This window comes from Eutrigla gurnardus, assembly GCF_963514095.1.
Source record: "Eutrigla gurnardus genome assembly, chromosome: 13".
NCBI lineage: Eukaryota > Metazoa > Chordata > Actinopteri > Perciformes > Triglidae > Eutrigla > Eutrigla gurnardus.
In genome coordinates, this window is record NC_139936.1 from 24,685,207 (window position 1) to 24,703,181 (window position 17,975).

The 17,975-nt window shown below is 43.5% G+C and overlaps 1 protein-coding gene across 2 annotated transcripts in view; it reads right to left on the reverse strand.

The window, feature by feature from the left end:
- Positions 1-17,975, reverse strand: part of sema4c (sema domain, immunoglobulin domain (Ig), transmembrane domain (TM) and short cytoplasmic domain, (semaphorin) 4C) — a 93,366-nt gene that overhangs the window by 24,860 nt on the left and 50,531 nt on the right. For both annotated transcript variants that reach the window (XM_084024136.1, XM_084024137.1), the window contains exon 4: positions 2,471-2,625. In XM_084024136.1, the coding sequence (XP_083880262.1) occupies positions 2,471-2,625 (155 nt within the window). The remainder of the gene's footprint in view (positions 1-2,470; positions 2,626-17,975) is intronic.

Here is a 17,975-nt window from a genome sequence, read left to right on the forward strand (position 1 = left end):
CACTGCATGCTCATCCCAGATGTTTTATCTCATGTGTCAGGAACACAGTCCACGCCTGGGCTATTAGCTCATGAATAAAAACACAACACTGGTTCTCAGGGAACTGAGACATGTAGCAAGCACAGGTCATGTAAGTCTGTCCATCCATGCACCCCTCTGTCGTCCATCTTATCCGGGTCGCGGGGAAGCAGGTTTATGAGGTCCCTCTCCCCAGCAGCGCTACCCAGCTCCTCCTGGGTGACCTCTTGGCATTCCCAGGCTGTATGACATATATAATCCATCAGGCCTCTCCACAGCTGGATGGGCCCAGAAAACCTCTAAAGGGAGGCATCCAGGAGGATCCTGATTAGATAGCCGAACCACCTCAACTGGCCCTTTTAGATACGACGGAGCAGTGACTGTATCCTCTGAGCTCCTCTCCCTATCTCTCACCATCCATTTGCCCTCACTCATGAAAAAGACCCTGAGATACTTGAACTCCCATCGGGAGGTCCTCAGAGGAGTTTATAGACATATATCGATAGGTGCACACAGATTCATGTCATTTGAACACTTTGGAGGTGAAGCATTGCATTAATGTAGCAAATTCAGTCTGAGTTGTGTCTGACGTGCCTCGCAGGAGGACAATTAATAATGAACAACAATCTGCAATCTCCACGGGAAAGAAACCAACTCAATAATGAAAGAGGAAGCACTCCAGAATGGGAGCTGTAAAGGCTAAAATCCAGAGAAAATCCCACGGACATGTTCAGGGGAGAAGGACGGACGGACGGACATGAAAGCAGAGAAGGAAGACGGCGAGAGAGAGAATAAAGAAATAGAAGAGTAGCAGTTAGAGAGAGGAGGGGGAGGAGGGGTGAGAGAGTGATGGGCACATGGTGACCGAGGGGACGGACTAGTCCCTCATCCTCACGCTGTCATGTGTCTGCGTTGGCTCCTCCCCTCCATGGTGCTAACCACAGGTGCTTGTATCATTAGTGTAGGACTCATCCCCCCCCCTCTAACAGCCGGAGTGTGTGCATCTAATAACTGCTCATTACGCCGCCAAACCAGATAACAATTCCCAAACCGCCGCAGGCTGAAATTGTATTGATTGCAATATGGACCAATTATTGAGGGAGCAAAGCCAAAACCAGATTGAGTCTCGGAGGCTTCAGAGTGTGTGAGCGTGCGTACATCAGGTCAAGTCAAGGGTAGTTATAGAGCACATTAAGCATTTTCCCCTCAGTTCTGCACAGAAAAACAAGATACACACATTCAAACAAGGACAATATAAACATGACGGAATAAGTGCATGATAAATAAACTCTGAGAAACACGGCCAAAGCCTGTGAAAGTGTGTGTGTGTGTGTGTGTGTGTGTACACATTCAGAGTGGAAATGTCTGAGCCGACAGAAGTGAAATATTGGCGCCAATAGCCACGCATATTACAATCTTTATATTTGGCAGCTTACTCACAATAACTTGTAACTTGTCAGCAAACTTCTGAAATCAGTCCAAAATATATTACACTTGATAATGGAATGATGCATCAATGATACAAACTGTGAGTTAAATATTTAAAACGAGTGTAAAAATCCAATCTAAAGTTTTTTTCCTTCATCACAGGCCACAAAAGAAGACGTACGGAAGATGATTCGGGTCACATGTCATCTAACATACTTTTTATTTGTCCATATGTTATATTTGATGATATCATGATAGTTCCTTATGCAACTTTGGTTGGTAGTTTTTGCTTCAATCCATCCATTTTTTCTTATTAAACCAAAAAAACAAACAAACAAGAAATACATTGCCCGTTGCTTTCTGCTTTTTAGAAGTTGACATGGAGGGCTCGCAGCTAACAGCAGCAATTAATCCAGTTTAATATATTTTTGACACTTTAAGGAGGACACTCTAACACATTTTGGGAGGACATTACATTTCTTGACAATTCGTACATTATTAGCACGTACAAGGTTGGAAGATTTAATAAAGTAGTACAGTACGGGCCAGACCAATAAAAGACCCAACAACTAGTATGACTCAGTCGACTTTATGATGCTTAGAATTAAACTTTTTGTGTCCTTGAGTCCAAAAATGATTCTAAAAAGGGATGAAAAAAGTTTATCCGTAAGTTAATAGACAGCAAAGTGCTTTCCTTTCCTGCGTATCCAAGCGGAACCTTTGCTCTAATAATTCAATCATAATTGAATTTGTTGTATTCAAATGAAGTATTTGAATTGTGTTTTCTCTGCAGTGCTCAGTAACCACGCCGGGTGGAGGAGACGGCGCTCTTTGTTCCTGAACCGTCCATCATGAAGCTCTGTGATATGAAATCTTTTGTTATTATTTCATTTCCCACGTTTTTGCAGTGGCGGTTAGTCAGAGGCGGCATTGTGTGGATGGAATTGTTTTTCTTGAAATCCTTCCCTGCCTTCCCATATTGAAGTCCAATTTAATCCCCTTAAATGGAAAATGCGTGCGTTACCTGAGGCCGTAGCTGTCTGCTGATGTCGTTGGGGTCCAGGGCAAACAGCGCCTCCCGAGCGCCCACGTACAGCACCCTCTCGTGGTCGGACAGCGTCAACATGCTGTAGTTGAACACTCCCTGGATGCTGAACCTCGCCATGCTGTCCAGCACATCTGGATCAACACACACAGGTTGCATGGTTACATTGCTGATAATACAGGGCTGCAAAATGAGCTGCTTTCAGGTGACAGAATAAAACCCAGGAAGAACATTTGGCTTTTCCCTTGTTGGAATGTGTTCACACCATCACACCACCGAGGGAGTCCCGCCCACTCCGCCCCCTGTAGCTCCATGGTGTGTCTCACACACGTTTTGCTTTTCATTAAGAGCTCTGTTACAGCCATGGGACTGTTACAGCCATGAGACTGTTACAGCCATGGGTCTGTTACAGCCATGGGACTGTTACAGCCATGGGACTGTTACAGCCATGAGACTGTTACAGCCATGGGACTGTTACAGCCATGGGTCTGTTACAGCCATGAGACTGTTACAGCCATGGGTCTGTTACAGCCATGAGACTGTTACAGCCATGGGTCTGTTACAGCCATGAGACTGTTACAGCCATGGGACTGTTACAACCATGGGACTGTTACAGCCATGGGTCTGTTACAGCCATGAGACTGTTACAGCCATGGGTCTGTTACAGCCATGAGTCTGTTACAACCATGGGTCTGTTACAACCATGGGACTGTTACAGCCATGGGTCTGTTACAGCCATGAGACTGTTACAGCCATGAGACTGTTACAGCCATGGGACTGTTACAACCATGGGACTGTTACAGCCATGGGTCTGTTACAGCCATGAGACTGTTACAGCCATGGGTCTGTTACAGCCATGGGACTGTTACAGCCATGGGTCTGTTACAGCCATGAGACTGTTACAGCCATGAGACTGTTACAGCCATGGGACTGTTACAGCCATGGGTCTGTTACAGCCATGAGACTGTTACAGCCATGGGTCTGTTACAGCCATGAGACTGTTACAGCCATGAGACTGTTACAGCCATGGGTCTGTTACAGCCATGGGTCTGTTACAGCCATGAGACTGTTACAGCCATGGGTCTGTTACAGCCATGAGACTGTTACAGCCATGAGACTGTTACAGCCATGGGTCTGTTACAGCCATGGGTCTGTTACAGCCATGGGACTGTTACAGCCATGGGACTGCAGGGAAACGTCACGTCATGATGGTTCTCTCCACAGTAACAATTCACTTGTGATAATCATCAAAATAGGCTTAAAATTTAAAAATGATGATGCTAAAAACATACATACAGCTGCTCTAGCTCAGTATTGTTTTGGTTGGAGAGATTTGTTGAGCTTTTGTTCCTGTGTGTGACGTTACCCGATATGCCAGGATTTATTTCTACGTGTCTATGAATGGAGCAGACATGTAGCGCGTCTGTTTTAGGTTTAAAAGGAGTGTGCCTGAACGCTACAGAGGACGGTCCGTGAAGCTACAGAATGTCCTTTTTTAGGGTTGAAGGAAACTCAACTTCCAAATACCAGGTCATTACGTGTTCTTCTTACAGTGTCCAGTAGGGGGCTCTAGATCATATTTCACCTTGATGAATCACAAGGTGAAAAGACTACGTAGCAGTTGCTGTGGTGGCTAGTAATCAACATCAATGCACCTGAAGATATAAAAAAAGCTTTTTTATTCATATTTATTTCCACTAAAAGCTGTCCCGGTTATAAGTCATGTTTGCTGAGACGACCCAGAGAATCTGGCTTCAACATCAGTTACAAATGATTCCTGCAGGATGGAAACGCTGCACTGAAAGCTTCCCGAGCTCCGTATTTACTTTAGGAAGCTTCGTCTTCAAGGCGAGTCTGATAAGTTCCAGAGCGAGATAAGGTGGCCGTCTATTTAGAGAAGCAGTGCAAATAAACAAGAGGCAATATTGCACTTGCCCTTCCAGCCCCTTGTTTTGATGAAAAGTGCAGTGACGTGTTACAGTTATGGATCTAAAGCCAGCGTGAAGGCCGCTTTTAAAGGCACATTAATGATACCCGTAATCTATCTGATAGAAGCAAACATTTGGTTTTTAATCTATAATAGAAGCTGTCACCAGCTTCAATCCGCCACTTCTTTAATGTGCGTTTGTTATTGATCCGGGAGGTTTGTAGTAATACGCTTGTCCAATAAGCATTCCATTAAGACTGGCAAGTTTTAAATTGAGAAAATCTTGTTTTGTCAAACAACCTAAATTGTGTTTTGCCTCCATTATCCACAGCTTTTAGAGCAAAGACTGTGATAGGACTCCAGAGCGGTGCAGCCCCTACACGACAACACAGGGCCTCATGGAAGAGGAGACGTGACGTGGACAGAATGCAGAGCGGAAGAACAATGATAATGAGTGTGAATCACATTGTTCATTATCTGCGCCGCTAATCCTGATGCAGATTGCATTTATTAAAAGCCTAATGGAGGCCTTTTACTCTGATTAGACTATCACTCAGAGTATTAAAGGAATATTAGCCTCCTTGTAAACCCACTTATTGATCCTTTGACATCACAGAGCTGAATCGATTGGGATTTGTCTCCGGACTGGCTGATTGGTTTAGGGAACAACCCACATTTCTGGGTTGTGCCTAATTTTGGTGGCGGCACAACGACACAAACAATCTCAACAAGATTATTAAAAAAAATAAACTGTTCTCGCCACGGTCCCATCTGCAGGGCTTGTTGAAAAACTAAAGCTGACTTTTTTCCCATTAAAATGTAAACAAATAAGAACGAGGCACCCAACGTTTTGGTGTTCACTCACTCACTCTCTCTCTCTCTCTCTCTCACACACACACACACACACACACACACATACACACACACACACACCGTTCAAATCCCCTGACTAGCATACAGACAAACTAGTGGTGCAGAGCAGATGAGAAGGCAAGACGGGGTGGGGGGGGGGGGGGGGGGGGAGACAGGGTGGCGTTTAGTTTTCATTATCCACACTCTTGTTGCGTGTAGTGTCACCTTGTCTCCTCTCGCTCACTTTATCTGGGTGTGCAAAAGGTGAAGCGACGCCGCCGCACGTAATGCGATCTCATAAATTGAATGAGAATATTCCTCTTTTTCAACAGCATGAATATTTTCACTTCTTTTCTGAAAATAGCAGCTGAAATCCAGGGAGGGAACGGCAGGAGCTGCTATGATTTATGGTGTGACTAACTGCTCATGTGATGCTGTGGCCTAGATGGAACTAAACAGACTCATATACATGGAGCAGGATGTACTGGAGCTGTGTGTGTGTGTGTGTGTGTGTGTGTGTGTGTGTGTGTGTGTGTGTGTGTGTGTTTGTGTGTGTGTTACTGAAACCTTGATAACAAAGTCATTCAATCTAAGCCAGGCTTTTTTTTGGATGATTATATTTAATTTGCTTCAAACACAGAATGAACCCTTTCTATACCTGCTGCTCAGGAAGTGATGCTTCTTATTTCTTACATAAAACCAACATTTGGTTTTAGCTGAGTGCAAGTCATCAGTGAACTGACAGTTTCAGACCAAAGGTGGCGCCACAAGCAAGATGAACAAACATCTGGGGCATTTACTACCAGCCTGAGTGCAAACATGTCCATCTGGTTGTAAAACTCAAGTAAAAAAAGGCTTTTATTGCACATTTAACATTAAGCAAGCAGGACCGAACTGCACAACGTGTCAGCTATGAAGAGGGATGGGACAGTATCAGATTTTTATTGCAGATCAGGATTTAAACACTCTCGACAAGCTGACTGTGGTGTATTTCCATTATCGGGATAATTGTAAATATCATCAACAAACTTGAAAAAAGCTGTTTAGCTGCTATCACGATAGAGAAAAACAGCCCAATTGTAAAAATACAGGATACAAAAAGACATGTTTTGAAATGTATTTATCCTTTTTTTAAATAGTTTTTCACAAAAAATGATCTTCAGTAAAAAAATATGTATATATCTATATCATGTCTCCCATCTGTGATCCAATAAAAGTTTTTGTTTCTTAACAAAACCATTCCAGTATGTTTTAGTGACTATTTTAAGAGTTTTAAGCACATTTTGATGTTTATAATATCTTGATTTGCGATCCTTTTGACCAGCTTCTGTAACGTGGAAACATGTATCCTTCTAAAGGACAATAAAAGCTGATTTTATACACATTAAATGGGACTTTTTCCATGCAAACATTTTTAACTGTGCAAAAAACGATAAAACAGCATTTTGACCATCATGGCACAATAAAAGCCTTCCACTAAAACCCTGCTGAGGATGTGTTCTGACATTTAAAACAACAACCTGAGAGGTGCACCACAGCAGGATGGAAGGAGAGAGAGACAGAGAGAGGAGGGAATAAGTAACCAAGGAAGGAGGGAATAAGTAACCAAGGAAGGGGGGAAGGGTACGTCGTGAAGCTTATTATGTGAAGAGCAGCGGCATATAAACATTGGAGGGTATGTTCGGATGAGGGAGCTTGATGAGGGAGAGGGAAGAGAGAGAGGCAGCGTCCTCGGGGGAGAACCGAGCACATCTGCTGTGTTCCACACAGCCGGGCAAGAAAACTCCAGAGCTGACACACACACACACACACACACACACACACACACACACACACACACACACACAGATCAGTGCACGTCTGAACACACACCGAATATGCAAAGTTTATGGTTAAGCTAAGACACACACACACACACACACACAGTGCTGGGTAGTTCTCCAGGGTACCTGCTCAGTGACTTGAACGTCTCTCCACCAACCTGAGGGGAAGTTTCGCTCCGAGTGGCTTGTTTGAAGTGATCAGCGGCTCTGCCATTAAGAGGTGATACGGGCAGAAGCACTTACCATCTGCAGCCACACTGTGGCAGCCCTGATGTGACCTGTGTGTGTGTGTGTGTGTGTGTCGTAACCTGAGTGGGTTTCTCTCTAACAGACATGTCAGGGTTGGTGTAACACACGAGGACACTAATGCAAAAAGGAGGCCGGCAGGTGAAACTAAAGCTTTAATGTCTGGGGGGGTTATGTCTTAATATTCTTTGTTGAGGGGTGTCCCCAACGATTTTTAGTCTGGGGGGGTTATCCTCAACTTTTGTCAAAAAAAACCAGCAACATTTCAAAGTGCTTTAACCTGCTCTTGAGCAGGTTGTGTTCCTGATAAGAGATCAACGTGGAGAAAAGCACTGCCTACTGACCAATCAGCTCTCTTGGATCAAAGATCCCGTAGAGCTCTGTGTGTGGATCGTGAGCTCCTAGGAGAACTGGTGTTCAGAGAGCAATGTTTTATATGAGAGATCCAGATTCTCATCAGAGGGAATGATGTATCTGTGTCAGCGTACAGCCTACTTACCACTATGAATTATGGTTTTATATTTATTGGATTTGCTCCCAAGTCCGTTTTACACCGCCGGGATTGCAGCTGAAAGAATGAGGCTGATATTGTCATAAACCACGTTATAAGAATACATCTCAGCAACACATTCATTTGTTTAAAGTTATTTGTTTATTGCGGGAGGACATCGTGAGAGTTAAAGGGGCGAGAGAGGGACGATATGCTTTAAAAGAGCAGGGCGGATTCAAACCTGCGACGGCTGCAGGGAGCCTCGGTACATGGGGCTGTAACTCTACCTCTGAGGCAGGGGCAGTCATATTATACAACTATTAACTTACGCATTCACACAACGAGTTTTTGCGACTGGAGCAGATGTTCGTCACACAATGTTATTGATGCGAAATATTTATTTTTATGCCTAAACTGATCAGAGGTCTGAAAATCCCTCCGGTGGTCTTAAAATAAATAACGTACAGTCCCTAAGCTGATGAAAGAGAGCAAACAAAACGTCAGAGGCAAGCTTGAGTGATACAAGGAAACAGAGCAGGGCTGACGAGAGGAATACAACAAACCGAAAGCCACACACAAGAGGCACTTTCAAAATAAAATAAGAATTAACCAGCAACACGACATTGCAAGGATAAATGTACGGGTCTGCAGGTTGAACAGAAACGGTTGTATGTGGTTTACTTTACTGAGGTGGAGAACTGGATGGGAGGAAGACTGAAGAGGCAATTCTCCGTACCAGCAAGCAAACAAATCCATTAACTGTTGTATTGAATCTCCAGCAGCAACAACCGCAACCTTCCACCGTATTCTCAACAGAATAAGATCGCTATGTATGCAAGACGTTTGAAAACCATTTAAAGCTTTAAACTAGGAATGTTTTGAGAGTGTTTTCCATCATTTCAAGGACCTGTGTGTATGTGTATGTGTATGTGTGTGTGTGTGTGTGTGTGTGTGTGTGTGTGTGTGTGTGTGTGTGTGTGTGTGTGTGTGTGTGTGTGTGAGGGTGGTTTGGGTGAAATTACATGGTCTTTGATGCTTAGAGACAACAGTTTTCAGGGAGCAGAAGAAAGGATAATATAAATAAAAGAGCATGAATAAGAAATGGAGGGCAAAGATGAAGAGAGGCGTAATGAGTCCAACAGATGAGGAGAAATACAAACAAAAGGGCAAACAGAACGGCAGAAGTGAAAGGGAGAAGAGAAAGAATAGAGAACTCCGAGGGCCTGACCACGTCAGTACTGGAAGAAGACACGATCAGGGATCAGGGCACTACGAGAGCTCCTCATCGGCTGAGTTCTGTTTGAAACTGTGACAAAAGAGTATGAGAATGATGTGTGTGTGGCAGGTTTTATGGTTGATAACATTTAATAGCCATGTTGGGGATTCAAAAGAAAAAAATTAATCATTTACATGGCATGCCTGGTAAGTGTTAAAAGGACACGCTGTGGTAGCCTAAAGCCAAGCTCAAAGCCTCCTGGCAGCAGCTTCATCTTTAGTGATCAGACAGAAAAATTGTAATAATCTTCTTATTTAACACAACCAGAAAATAATATTTTCTTAAATGTCAAACTACTGCTTTAAATGAGAAATGTACTTTAAGTCTCAAAGGCTAAAGTTCTCATGATGGAGAAGATTCCCCTTAATGCCCTATATTATTATGTACTACAGCATTGAATTATTATTATTGATGCATTGATTATTATGGTGTGCAGGCAGCTTTTTCATGTTCTAGCTTGTCGAGGCTCAACACCTTCATACTGTTGGATAGTTGATTATTACAGCGCCACAATGCTGTTAAACTCACCATTGTAAGTATAACCTTGATCTTCAAAGCAAATAATAATGATGTCTGTAGATAAATGTAGTGGATTAAAAGCTACAATATTGTCCTCTGAAATGTCATGGTGTTGTAGTGCAAAATGGAAGTACTTGACTTAAGTACTTAAGAATTGCACTTGTACTAGTAGAGGGCTTGAGTACGTGTACTTTCCACCACTGTCAAAGACATGTAGACGTTGAATAGGACACATACAATATTACATTTCAAAAATGTAAATATCACTTATATATACGGGAAAATCTCTAAATCAAATGTAAAGTGATTCCAGTATGTTTTACTGCCAATTTTTGATGTTTATCAGGATGATATTGTGAATTATTTTAGCCTGAATAACCGTGACATGAAATGTTCATATCGTCCCATGCCTCGTTATAATGTGCTTGCATGTGTTCTTGTAGGGCATGTCAGGGTCATGTCACAGCTTCACCACACAGCCCAGCCCAAATCAAACCAAACTCAACCCAGCCAGACCAAACAGAACTCCCATGTGGGGCCAAGGAGGAGGAGGAGGAGGAGGAGGAGGGGGCCTGTTGCTTCACGGCCGGCTGAAGAGGTCTCGATCCAGGCCTTGCCTCTGTAATCTGCCTCCATCAGCCTTCCAGCGGAGCTCCAGCCTTCCCTCTCCCTGTCTGCTATAAATACACCCGGCTTCTGCTTATAGCTTCTAACCGCCAAGCCATGCACACACCAAACTATGATTAAAGGCCTATTTTAGGGAGCGCTTTGAAGCAGCTACAAACACCAGGCGAGAGGCAGAGACACACAGACAGACAGTGAGACAGAGGAGGGAGAGACGGTGTGCAGCGCCCAAACAGACGGGCAGATATCACCCGAGCGGGCGCACACGCCGAGCGCTCGGCAGCCCCTCGTCTGAGCAGGTACCCTCTTTGAAGGGAAAACAACAACAACAGCACTGCACACACACACTCCCACGTGGATGCACGAGCTTTGTCTGCTGAACAGACGACAAGTTCACAGGAGAGTCAGGTGTACGACAGAATGGGAGCAGAGAGAGAGAGACAAGAAAGGGGAAGGTATACATGCCTTCCTCCATCTGTGAGAATACCTTTCGTCAACTGTGGAGTGAATTTAGGTCAGTATGGAGGAGTAAAACAAGAGAAAGTAGGCTGTATAGGATCATTCAACACGAGGAATGTGTACTTAAGTAAGTCGCTCCTGAATGAATCAATACGCCATAAAGGTAGCAAGTACACTGTTGAAAGTACATAGGCCGGATGATTACTCCTCTCTGCGTGGCTTTAATGTGTCGAACGCTAAGGCTTCCCGCACAGCTTCACCATTACAGTTTGTCATGGGAATATATAGCGATTGAATTGGGCAGAATTGGGAGATGAAGGGATGAGAGAGTGGGAGGAGAGGAAGTGGTAAAAGTGGATTAACACAAGAACGGAACAAGTGAGCCCAGTGGGGGGATGGTTTTCAGGGGGGGGGGGGGGGGGGGTTTGGACGTTGGAAGATGAAAGCGGGAGGGGGGGGGGATGAAACAGCCGAGCTCAGTGGGGGGTCGCCATTGCAGTCCACAACAAGCAGAACAAATCATCAAGAGCTGGTTGATGTCACAAGTGAAGTTTATTCCATTCCAGCGTCATGGTTCAGTTTGTATGACTGGTACAGCAGCAGGCACCAGCTGGGGAGAATTATGCCTTTTTGTACAATGTTGTGGTGATGACACACACACACACACACACACACACACACACACACACACACACACACACACACACACACACACACACACACACACACACACACACACACACACACACACACACACACACACACGGGTGCCTGTGGAGCCCATTTTGCAGTTTGCGTTCCAACTGTTACAAGTATTTGATGATTCAGAAGAATCCTCAGGTCCTCATGCTGGAGACGCTGACACAAAGTAGGACTGGGCTTCAAAATACTCTATTTCCCAGTTACTATTGATCTTCATTTGAACATTGATTCATAAACTCCTTGTTGTCATTTGCTGTATTCTCTTCGTTAGTCCTGTGAGAGACGGTTTCACCAAAACACGACAGAAGCTGCTCCACTGACAGCAGCGTCCGGCCTGAAGGCTTATGAAGGCAGATGTCTGGCAGCGTTTGACATTTAAAAACTATGAGGACGGAGGACAGCTGGACAGAAGTCATATGTAAGATATGAAACAAGACGTCAAATGTTGTGGCTGAAGCCTTTTAACCAGACATCGCCCAGAAACGCTGTCAGCAAAGCTGTCCGAGTCCAATGGAACGGCTCCGGAGACATTTACAGCCAAGCTACTTGCTCACACATGGGTGAAGCGGTGAACCCAAACATGTACGAGGGAGTGAAACATGACTTCAGTCAGCAGAGTCTCCTTAACTCGTGACAGCTGGACACCCAGAGCCACACCTCTCATGGATCGATATTCAATCGGGAAATCAGTCGCGACACCCAGCCGTACACACGAGGATCGAGTTAGGCTTCCGCACATGGGCTACCCCACAACTAACAAGGATTTTCATTGTTTTTATCTACGCACGCCGGTGTCTCGCTCAAGGACACGTTTAAGTGTGTAGACAGGAGTTGTCGGGAACCGAAACAAAAAGTCTAACAAGCTTATGATTAAAGCCAAACAGCGTTCTACCACCTGAGCTACAGCCTAAAGCAGGCTATTAGATTCCGGTCCAGCTGAGTACTGTTACTTATTACTCAGTAGCAGCCCTTTTGAATTACAGCAGGTTCTCATGGTGTAGTTATTGTGAGCGCCAGGCAAGATAGACCCATTTCCTGCTCAAGCAATCTGCAGAGGAGGCTGCTATGTGAACAGCAACATGTGGCCTTGTTCTTCCACTCAGCCACAGGGTACAGTAGAGATCTGCTTGTGCCTCAAATGAATTATTATTGCACACGATTTGTATCCCCAGATGGTGCATCAACAGGATATCTTAACCTTCCCTCCAGACTGTTGTTTTTTAGACCTGGCACCATTTTTTTTTATTTCAATTCAAGAACTAAATTAATTGATCAATTTATTTAATCCATAAAATAGTGTGGAAAAAAGATAACCCCAAACACTTGCAACTTGAATTGCTTGTTTTCCCCAACCAATAGTTGAAAACCCAAATATATTCAATTTGCATTTAAATAAATCTGATAAAATCCTCACATTTGAGATGCATGAACAAGCAAATCTTTGTCAATGTTTGCTTGTTAACTCACTTTAACAATACATGACATGACTTACTTACATGACTTTAACGATGGCTTGTTATAATGCTGTTTCACATGTGATAAACCCAGGTGCAACCTCCAGTGCTGAAAAGTGAAGTCAAGGCTGAAGTGCCTTAAACTTGCATACTCTCTGCTGGCCATCAGGGGGCGACTCCTCTGGTTGCAGAAAGAAGTTTGATTTGAGAAGTCAATGAGAAACTGAGTAGCTTATGGTCCCATATAGAGTATAATAGACCATAAAATACCATTTGCTTTCCAGAGTCGCTACCTTGTGACTGACAGGTCTAATGTCGCTAAAGTCACAATTAGCCAATAAGATGACTTTAACACTTAGCTGTAAATTTGATATTGAATTCTGGAAGCTAACTTTGCTTCACACACCAGAATTCAGATGGATCCAGATCCAGTAAGTTTGCTGCTCGAGGTGCCGCTCTGCCGCTTGTGTTCATCAGATCCACCCGTCGCTCCTCCAGAGTCCAAATATGGTCATCACATGTCAAATGTACCACATATTTTGATTAATCACATGTCAAATTGTTTTTTTGTTATAATGTGATGTCAGAGGAATATCTAAAAATCACAAATCCTGTATGTATGTGTATATATGTATCTTTGTGTAAAATGTTCCCTTCGGTTGTTTTCGGGCTAAAGGTGGTAGTAACTTTTTAATGTCACATTATTGTCGGCACTACAACTTCAAGCAAGTGCTACGGATAAGAGTGGAATCTTCATTTTAATCTGCATGCATGCTCGCTCACACATCAGCTCTCACAAAGTCGCCGTGACAACAGAGAGTGCTGCAGGTCCTGACATTTGGTCCCAGCTGTTAATCTGCACCAATCAGAGCAGGGTCAGGGGATGAGTGACACCCCCCATGTATCCTCCCAGTCACGCACACAGCCTCTTTCTGCCTCTCAACCACTCATTATTGTAATTGGAGGGTTTGGGAAGATACGGCAGGAAAAAAGGAGAAAAAAAGAAAGGTTGAGAGAAAGAGAGGTTTCTGGAGGTCAGAGGCCCGGCCCTTTTCCACTCTCTTTCTGCCCTGTTTTTTCCCTCCCACCATCTCTCATTCTATCTTCTTCTTCTAAATCAAGAGGCGTGCATTTGCTTTGGCCTTTCTTTAAAGATGCGTGTGCTGCATCAAAGCTGGTTCGATTTTCAAATAATGTATCAGGTTTCTGAGAGCTTTTACTTCTCCCGTCTCTCTTCACCTCCCTCTTTCTTTTCTCCATCTCATTCTTTCTGCCTTTCTTTGTTTAACCACAGCTGCTGTGTTTTGTCATAGATTTGGCTTACTGGCCTCTGTCACTGGGCCGGGCTGAGGAGTGCATGTGTGGTTGTGTGTGAATGATGAACCCGACAGGAGAGAGCCAAAAAGAGAGAAAAACACAGGGAGGAGTTGTTATCAGCTGAAGCGTTTTCTGCGGCCAATGGAAGAATGCCAGGTTAAAATAACCGAAAACAACATAATGGACCAATTCAGTAAGAACCGGGAGGGGAATCGCGTGGTAACAGGTCAGTGTCAGAGACAGAAGGACGAAGATAAAAGACAGAAACAAGAACTTTTAAGTTTAGAGGATAGGTAATATCAAACACGTTTCTCATTGAGGACAAACCCCATGAAATGAAGCAACAATTAGGGCCCACATAGCGCCTTTTTGGAAAAGCTCTGCTGAAGTAATGGAGGAGAGGCTTGTTCTGGCCGTGTCTGTCAGACAGATAGCATCATAACAACGACAGAGAAGCCCATTAGTGGGGGCAGAGCAGCTGGACGGACACTGAACGTTGCTGATGTGTTGTTATTTCATCACCATTGTCTCCGACGGATGGTCCTCCTCGCTCTCACGTCCGTCACATTGAGGTGACGAGTTCATCAAACACAGTATGAAGCAGCATCCTCAGCCCGTGGTGAACAAAACAAATACATCGTAGCCCAAATAGATAATAAAGGCAATGGGGCGATGCTAATCTAGTTTACAACAATGTTTAGAGTGGAGATATATTGTTGACATTGTCGATTGTTGACATTTTAAAAAGCGTTGTTTCTTTGACAAAGACTCCCCAGCATCCCACGGCTGCTTTTCTTTTTTTTTTTAAGGTATCAGGAACAGTGAACATTGTCTCCGCATTAAAGGAATAATTAATAATTAAATAGAAGCTAATTACATGAAACATGGTAAATGTTTTACAAAATAAGACATCATGTCATGCGGACACAGTCCAGAAAAGGCCGCTATGTGGATACAGGCCCTGAACTCATCCTCCCAGAGGCGTGACTACACTGTTTATACACTCTTTCCACCAAAACGTGTGTTTTCAAGAAAATAAGCAATAAACTCCTTTCCCATTGCCAGTAGACATCTTAAGGCTGAATTATGCTTCCGCGTCGACACAACGTAAGGGGGCTTGCGGACCCCTTACGTCCAACGCAAGGGCCTGACGTGTACCTCCCAAAAATCCTCGACGCGCGTCGAGGCGACGCAACACCAACGCAACAGCAACGCAGCGGCTTTGGCTGTGATTGGTCCGCTAACTACATCCGCTGGAGACCGCTATCCGGTTTCCACTCATAAACACCGCCATTTAAACTTTTAAAAGGCTACTTTTATTGTTTTCACCTCGTTTTATTGTTTGCACCTTCTCTCTTTTGCACAAAGAAATAAAACACCAAGTTCTGAAAAATTGTGGACGTTTAAAGCCGGAAAGTAAACAAATACGCTATAACGAAGCTTACGATGATATACGTCAAGAGTCTCGGTCTGTCGGTCAGTCTTTACAAAAAACATAGCGCCCTTTACCGGTGTGGCATTGAATTGCATTTCGACACGTAAACCCAACGCAGAACCATCACGGTCTCCAAGCAACTGCATGGCCGTTGCGTTGCCGTTGCGTGATCACTACACGGAAGCATAATCCAGCCTTAAGCCTTTCTGTTATTTTTTCTGGTGCGTTCAATGTCACAAATGCGACAGAAAGCTTGTAAACAGTGAAAATGTTACGGCGGTTAATTCTGTATTTTTATTTGAACAAACAAGTAAATATGTTGCAGATTGTTGGACAGACTTGACAAAGACACTTTGGATGAATTTGATTTTGTTTGAATTAAAAGTGTGTTTTACGACCATCAGCGGGGTAAAATGACTTTTGTCTGGTGGCTTTGAGCATATTAACTGAATGATTTGTCAATCAAAAAATGAATTGTCCAAAAACATGTTCGTTTGACTTATTTATATTCAATTAGATGCGTTGCTCAGCAACAGAGCGGTGTCCACCCCGGTGTCATGTTCTCTCACTGACGATGGGGGTTGGAGCCAATGAAAAGGAAAGCTGATGTAAAGTTTCCCACTAAAGACAAAGTCAGATGTTAGCGGGTATTAGCTTGTAGCGGGGGAAAGAGGATTTAGACTTCTTACAAAATCTAAACAAGTTGAATTCATAAGTAATAAAAGCAATCCTTGCTCTATTCACTAGGGTTTTTTTACAGATACAGCCTCACTTGGTCTAACCATCAGTTTATGGTAGCTAATGTTAGCAAAGAGAGATATTGCTGCATAATTGCCATCACTTAGTCAGTGTGTTGACTTTTAAAGTCTCATATATGCTGTCAGAGTAGCGTGATACAACTTATTGGTCTGTGCCACAGACCTCAATTGTTGCTCACATAAACAATTAAATAGACTTCAATCAGCCACCATGTTGCACTCTGTTACATGTTCCTTCATTACAGTGAACTTGGGTAATGTAGTTGCTTTTGAGTGAAACACAAAGGCACTGTCCCGCTGCTGTAAACTCCAAATATAAATTAACCTGCTGATGAAAATAACAAATGCACTCTACTCCTGTTTGAATGATGTTTGCTAAAACACTATAGTGTCCAGCTGATGTAAATGACATAGCATTTTCTAAATCAATTCAAATATGTGTGAGTTGCTGTTAAATGCAACTCTGCCATGAGAATATTGTTGGTCTTTCGGTGGGATATGTTGCCACTAAGATAACAATAGAATAGCATCAGTTATTATTAGTCAACTCTTTCCTTTAACATTAAGGGAAAACGCATCTGTATGTACGAGAAGAGCCGTTACAAAAAACTTACAACAATATGAACATCAATATGAAATACAAAGCTGATGAATGAGAAAAAAGAAATCCAGATACATGTCAGTGATTAGAAGAGTATGTAAATGTACAGCGCTCATTAGCAGCGCCGCGAGGGCCATACGTAACGCGTGTACATAAATGTCTCATTAGGAGCCAACTGTGATGCTCCCTCCATGAATGTAGGTGAATAACAGCAGCCGAATGTCAAAAAAATTTTTTAAATGACATTAAAAGATGTGGATAGAGAGAGAGAGAGAGAGAGAGAGAGAGAGAGAGAGAGAGAGAGAGAGAGAGAGATGGAGAGAAAGAGAGAGAGAGAGAGAGAGAGAGAGAGAGAGAGAGAGAGAGAGAGAGAGGGAGGATGATAGTGTTTTTTCTTCTGCAACCTCATGTAATTGCTGGGCGGGGCTGGTGGAGTTGGTGGGTGGGGGTAAATATTATCTCTCCAACCATCTCTGCCCCACCATAAGACACACACACACACACACACACACACACACACACACACACACACACACACACACACACACACACACACACACACACACACACACACACACACACTCCTCCTGCGCTGCCCGGAGCCCCAAATCCCTCAGACTGCCAACCTAAGCAGTACACACTTGCACACACACACACACACACACACACACACACACACACACACACACACACACGTATATACAAAGGGAGATTAGATAGACAGCTACACACACACACACACACACACACGGTATAAACACACACGCCCTCTGTGCCCCCACATGTCCTCTCACTCTGGTTTTTCATTGCATGCAACTAAAAATGAAAGCTACTCTTCACAGACAGGAGATAATGTTCTCAAGTAAAATGTTACTAAAATATATATAAAATCAAACGTTTATGTCTTGTTTATGTAAAAATGTTACATAATGTAAATATGATGAGTATAAACTCAATGTAAACAAATGAAGCAGGACCCCTGTGATGTAACTTTGGACTAA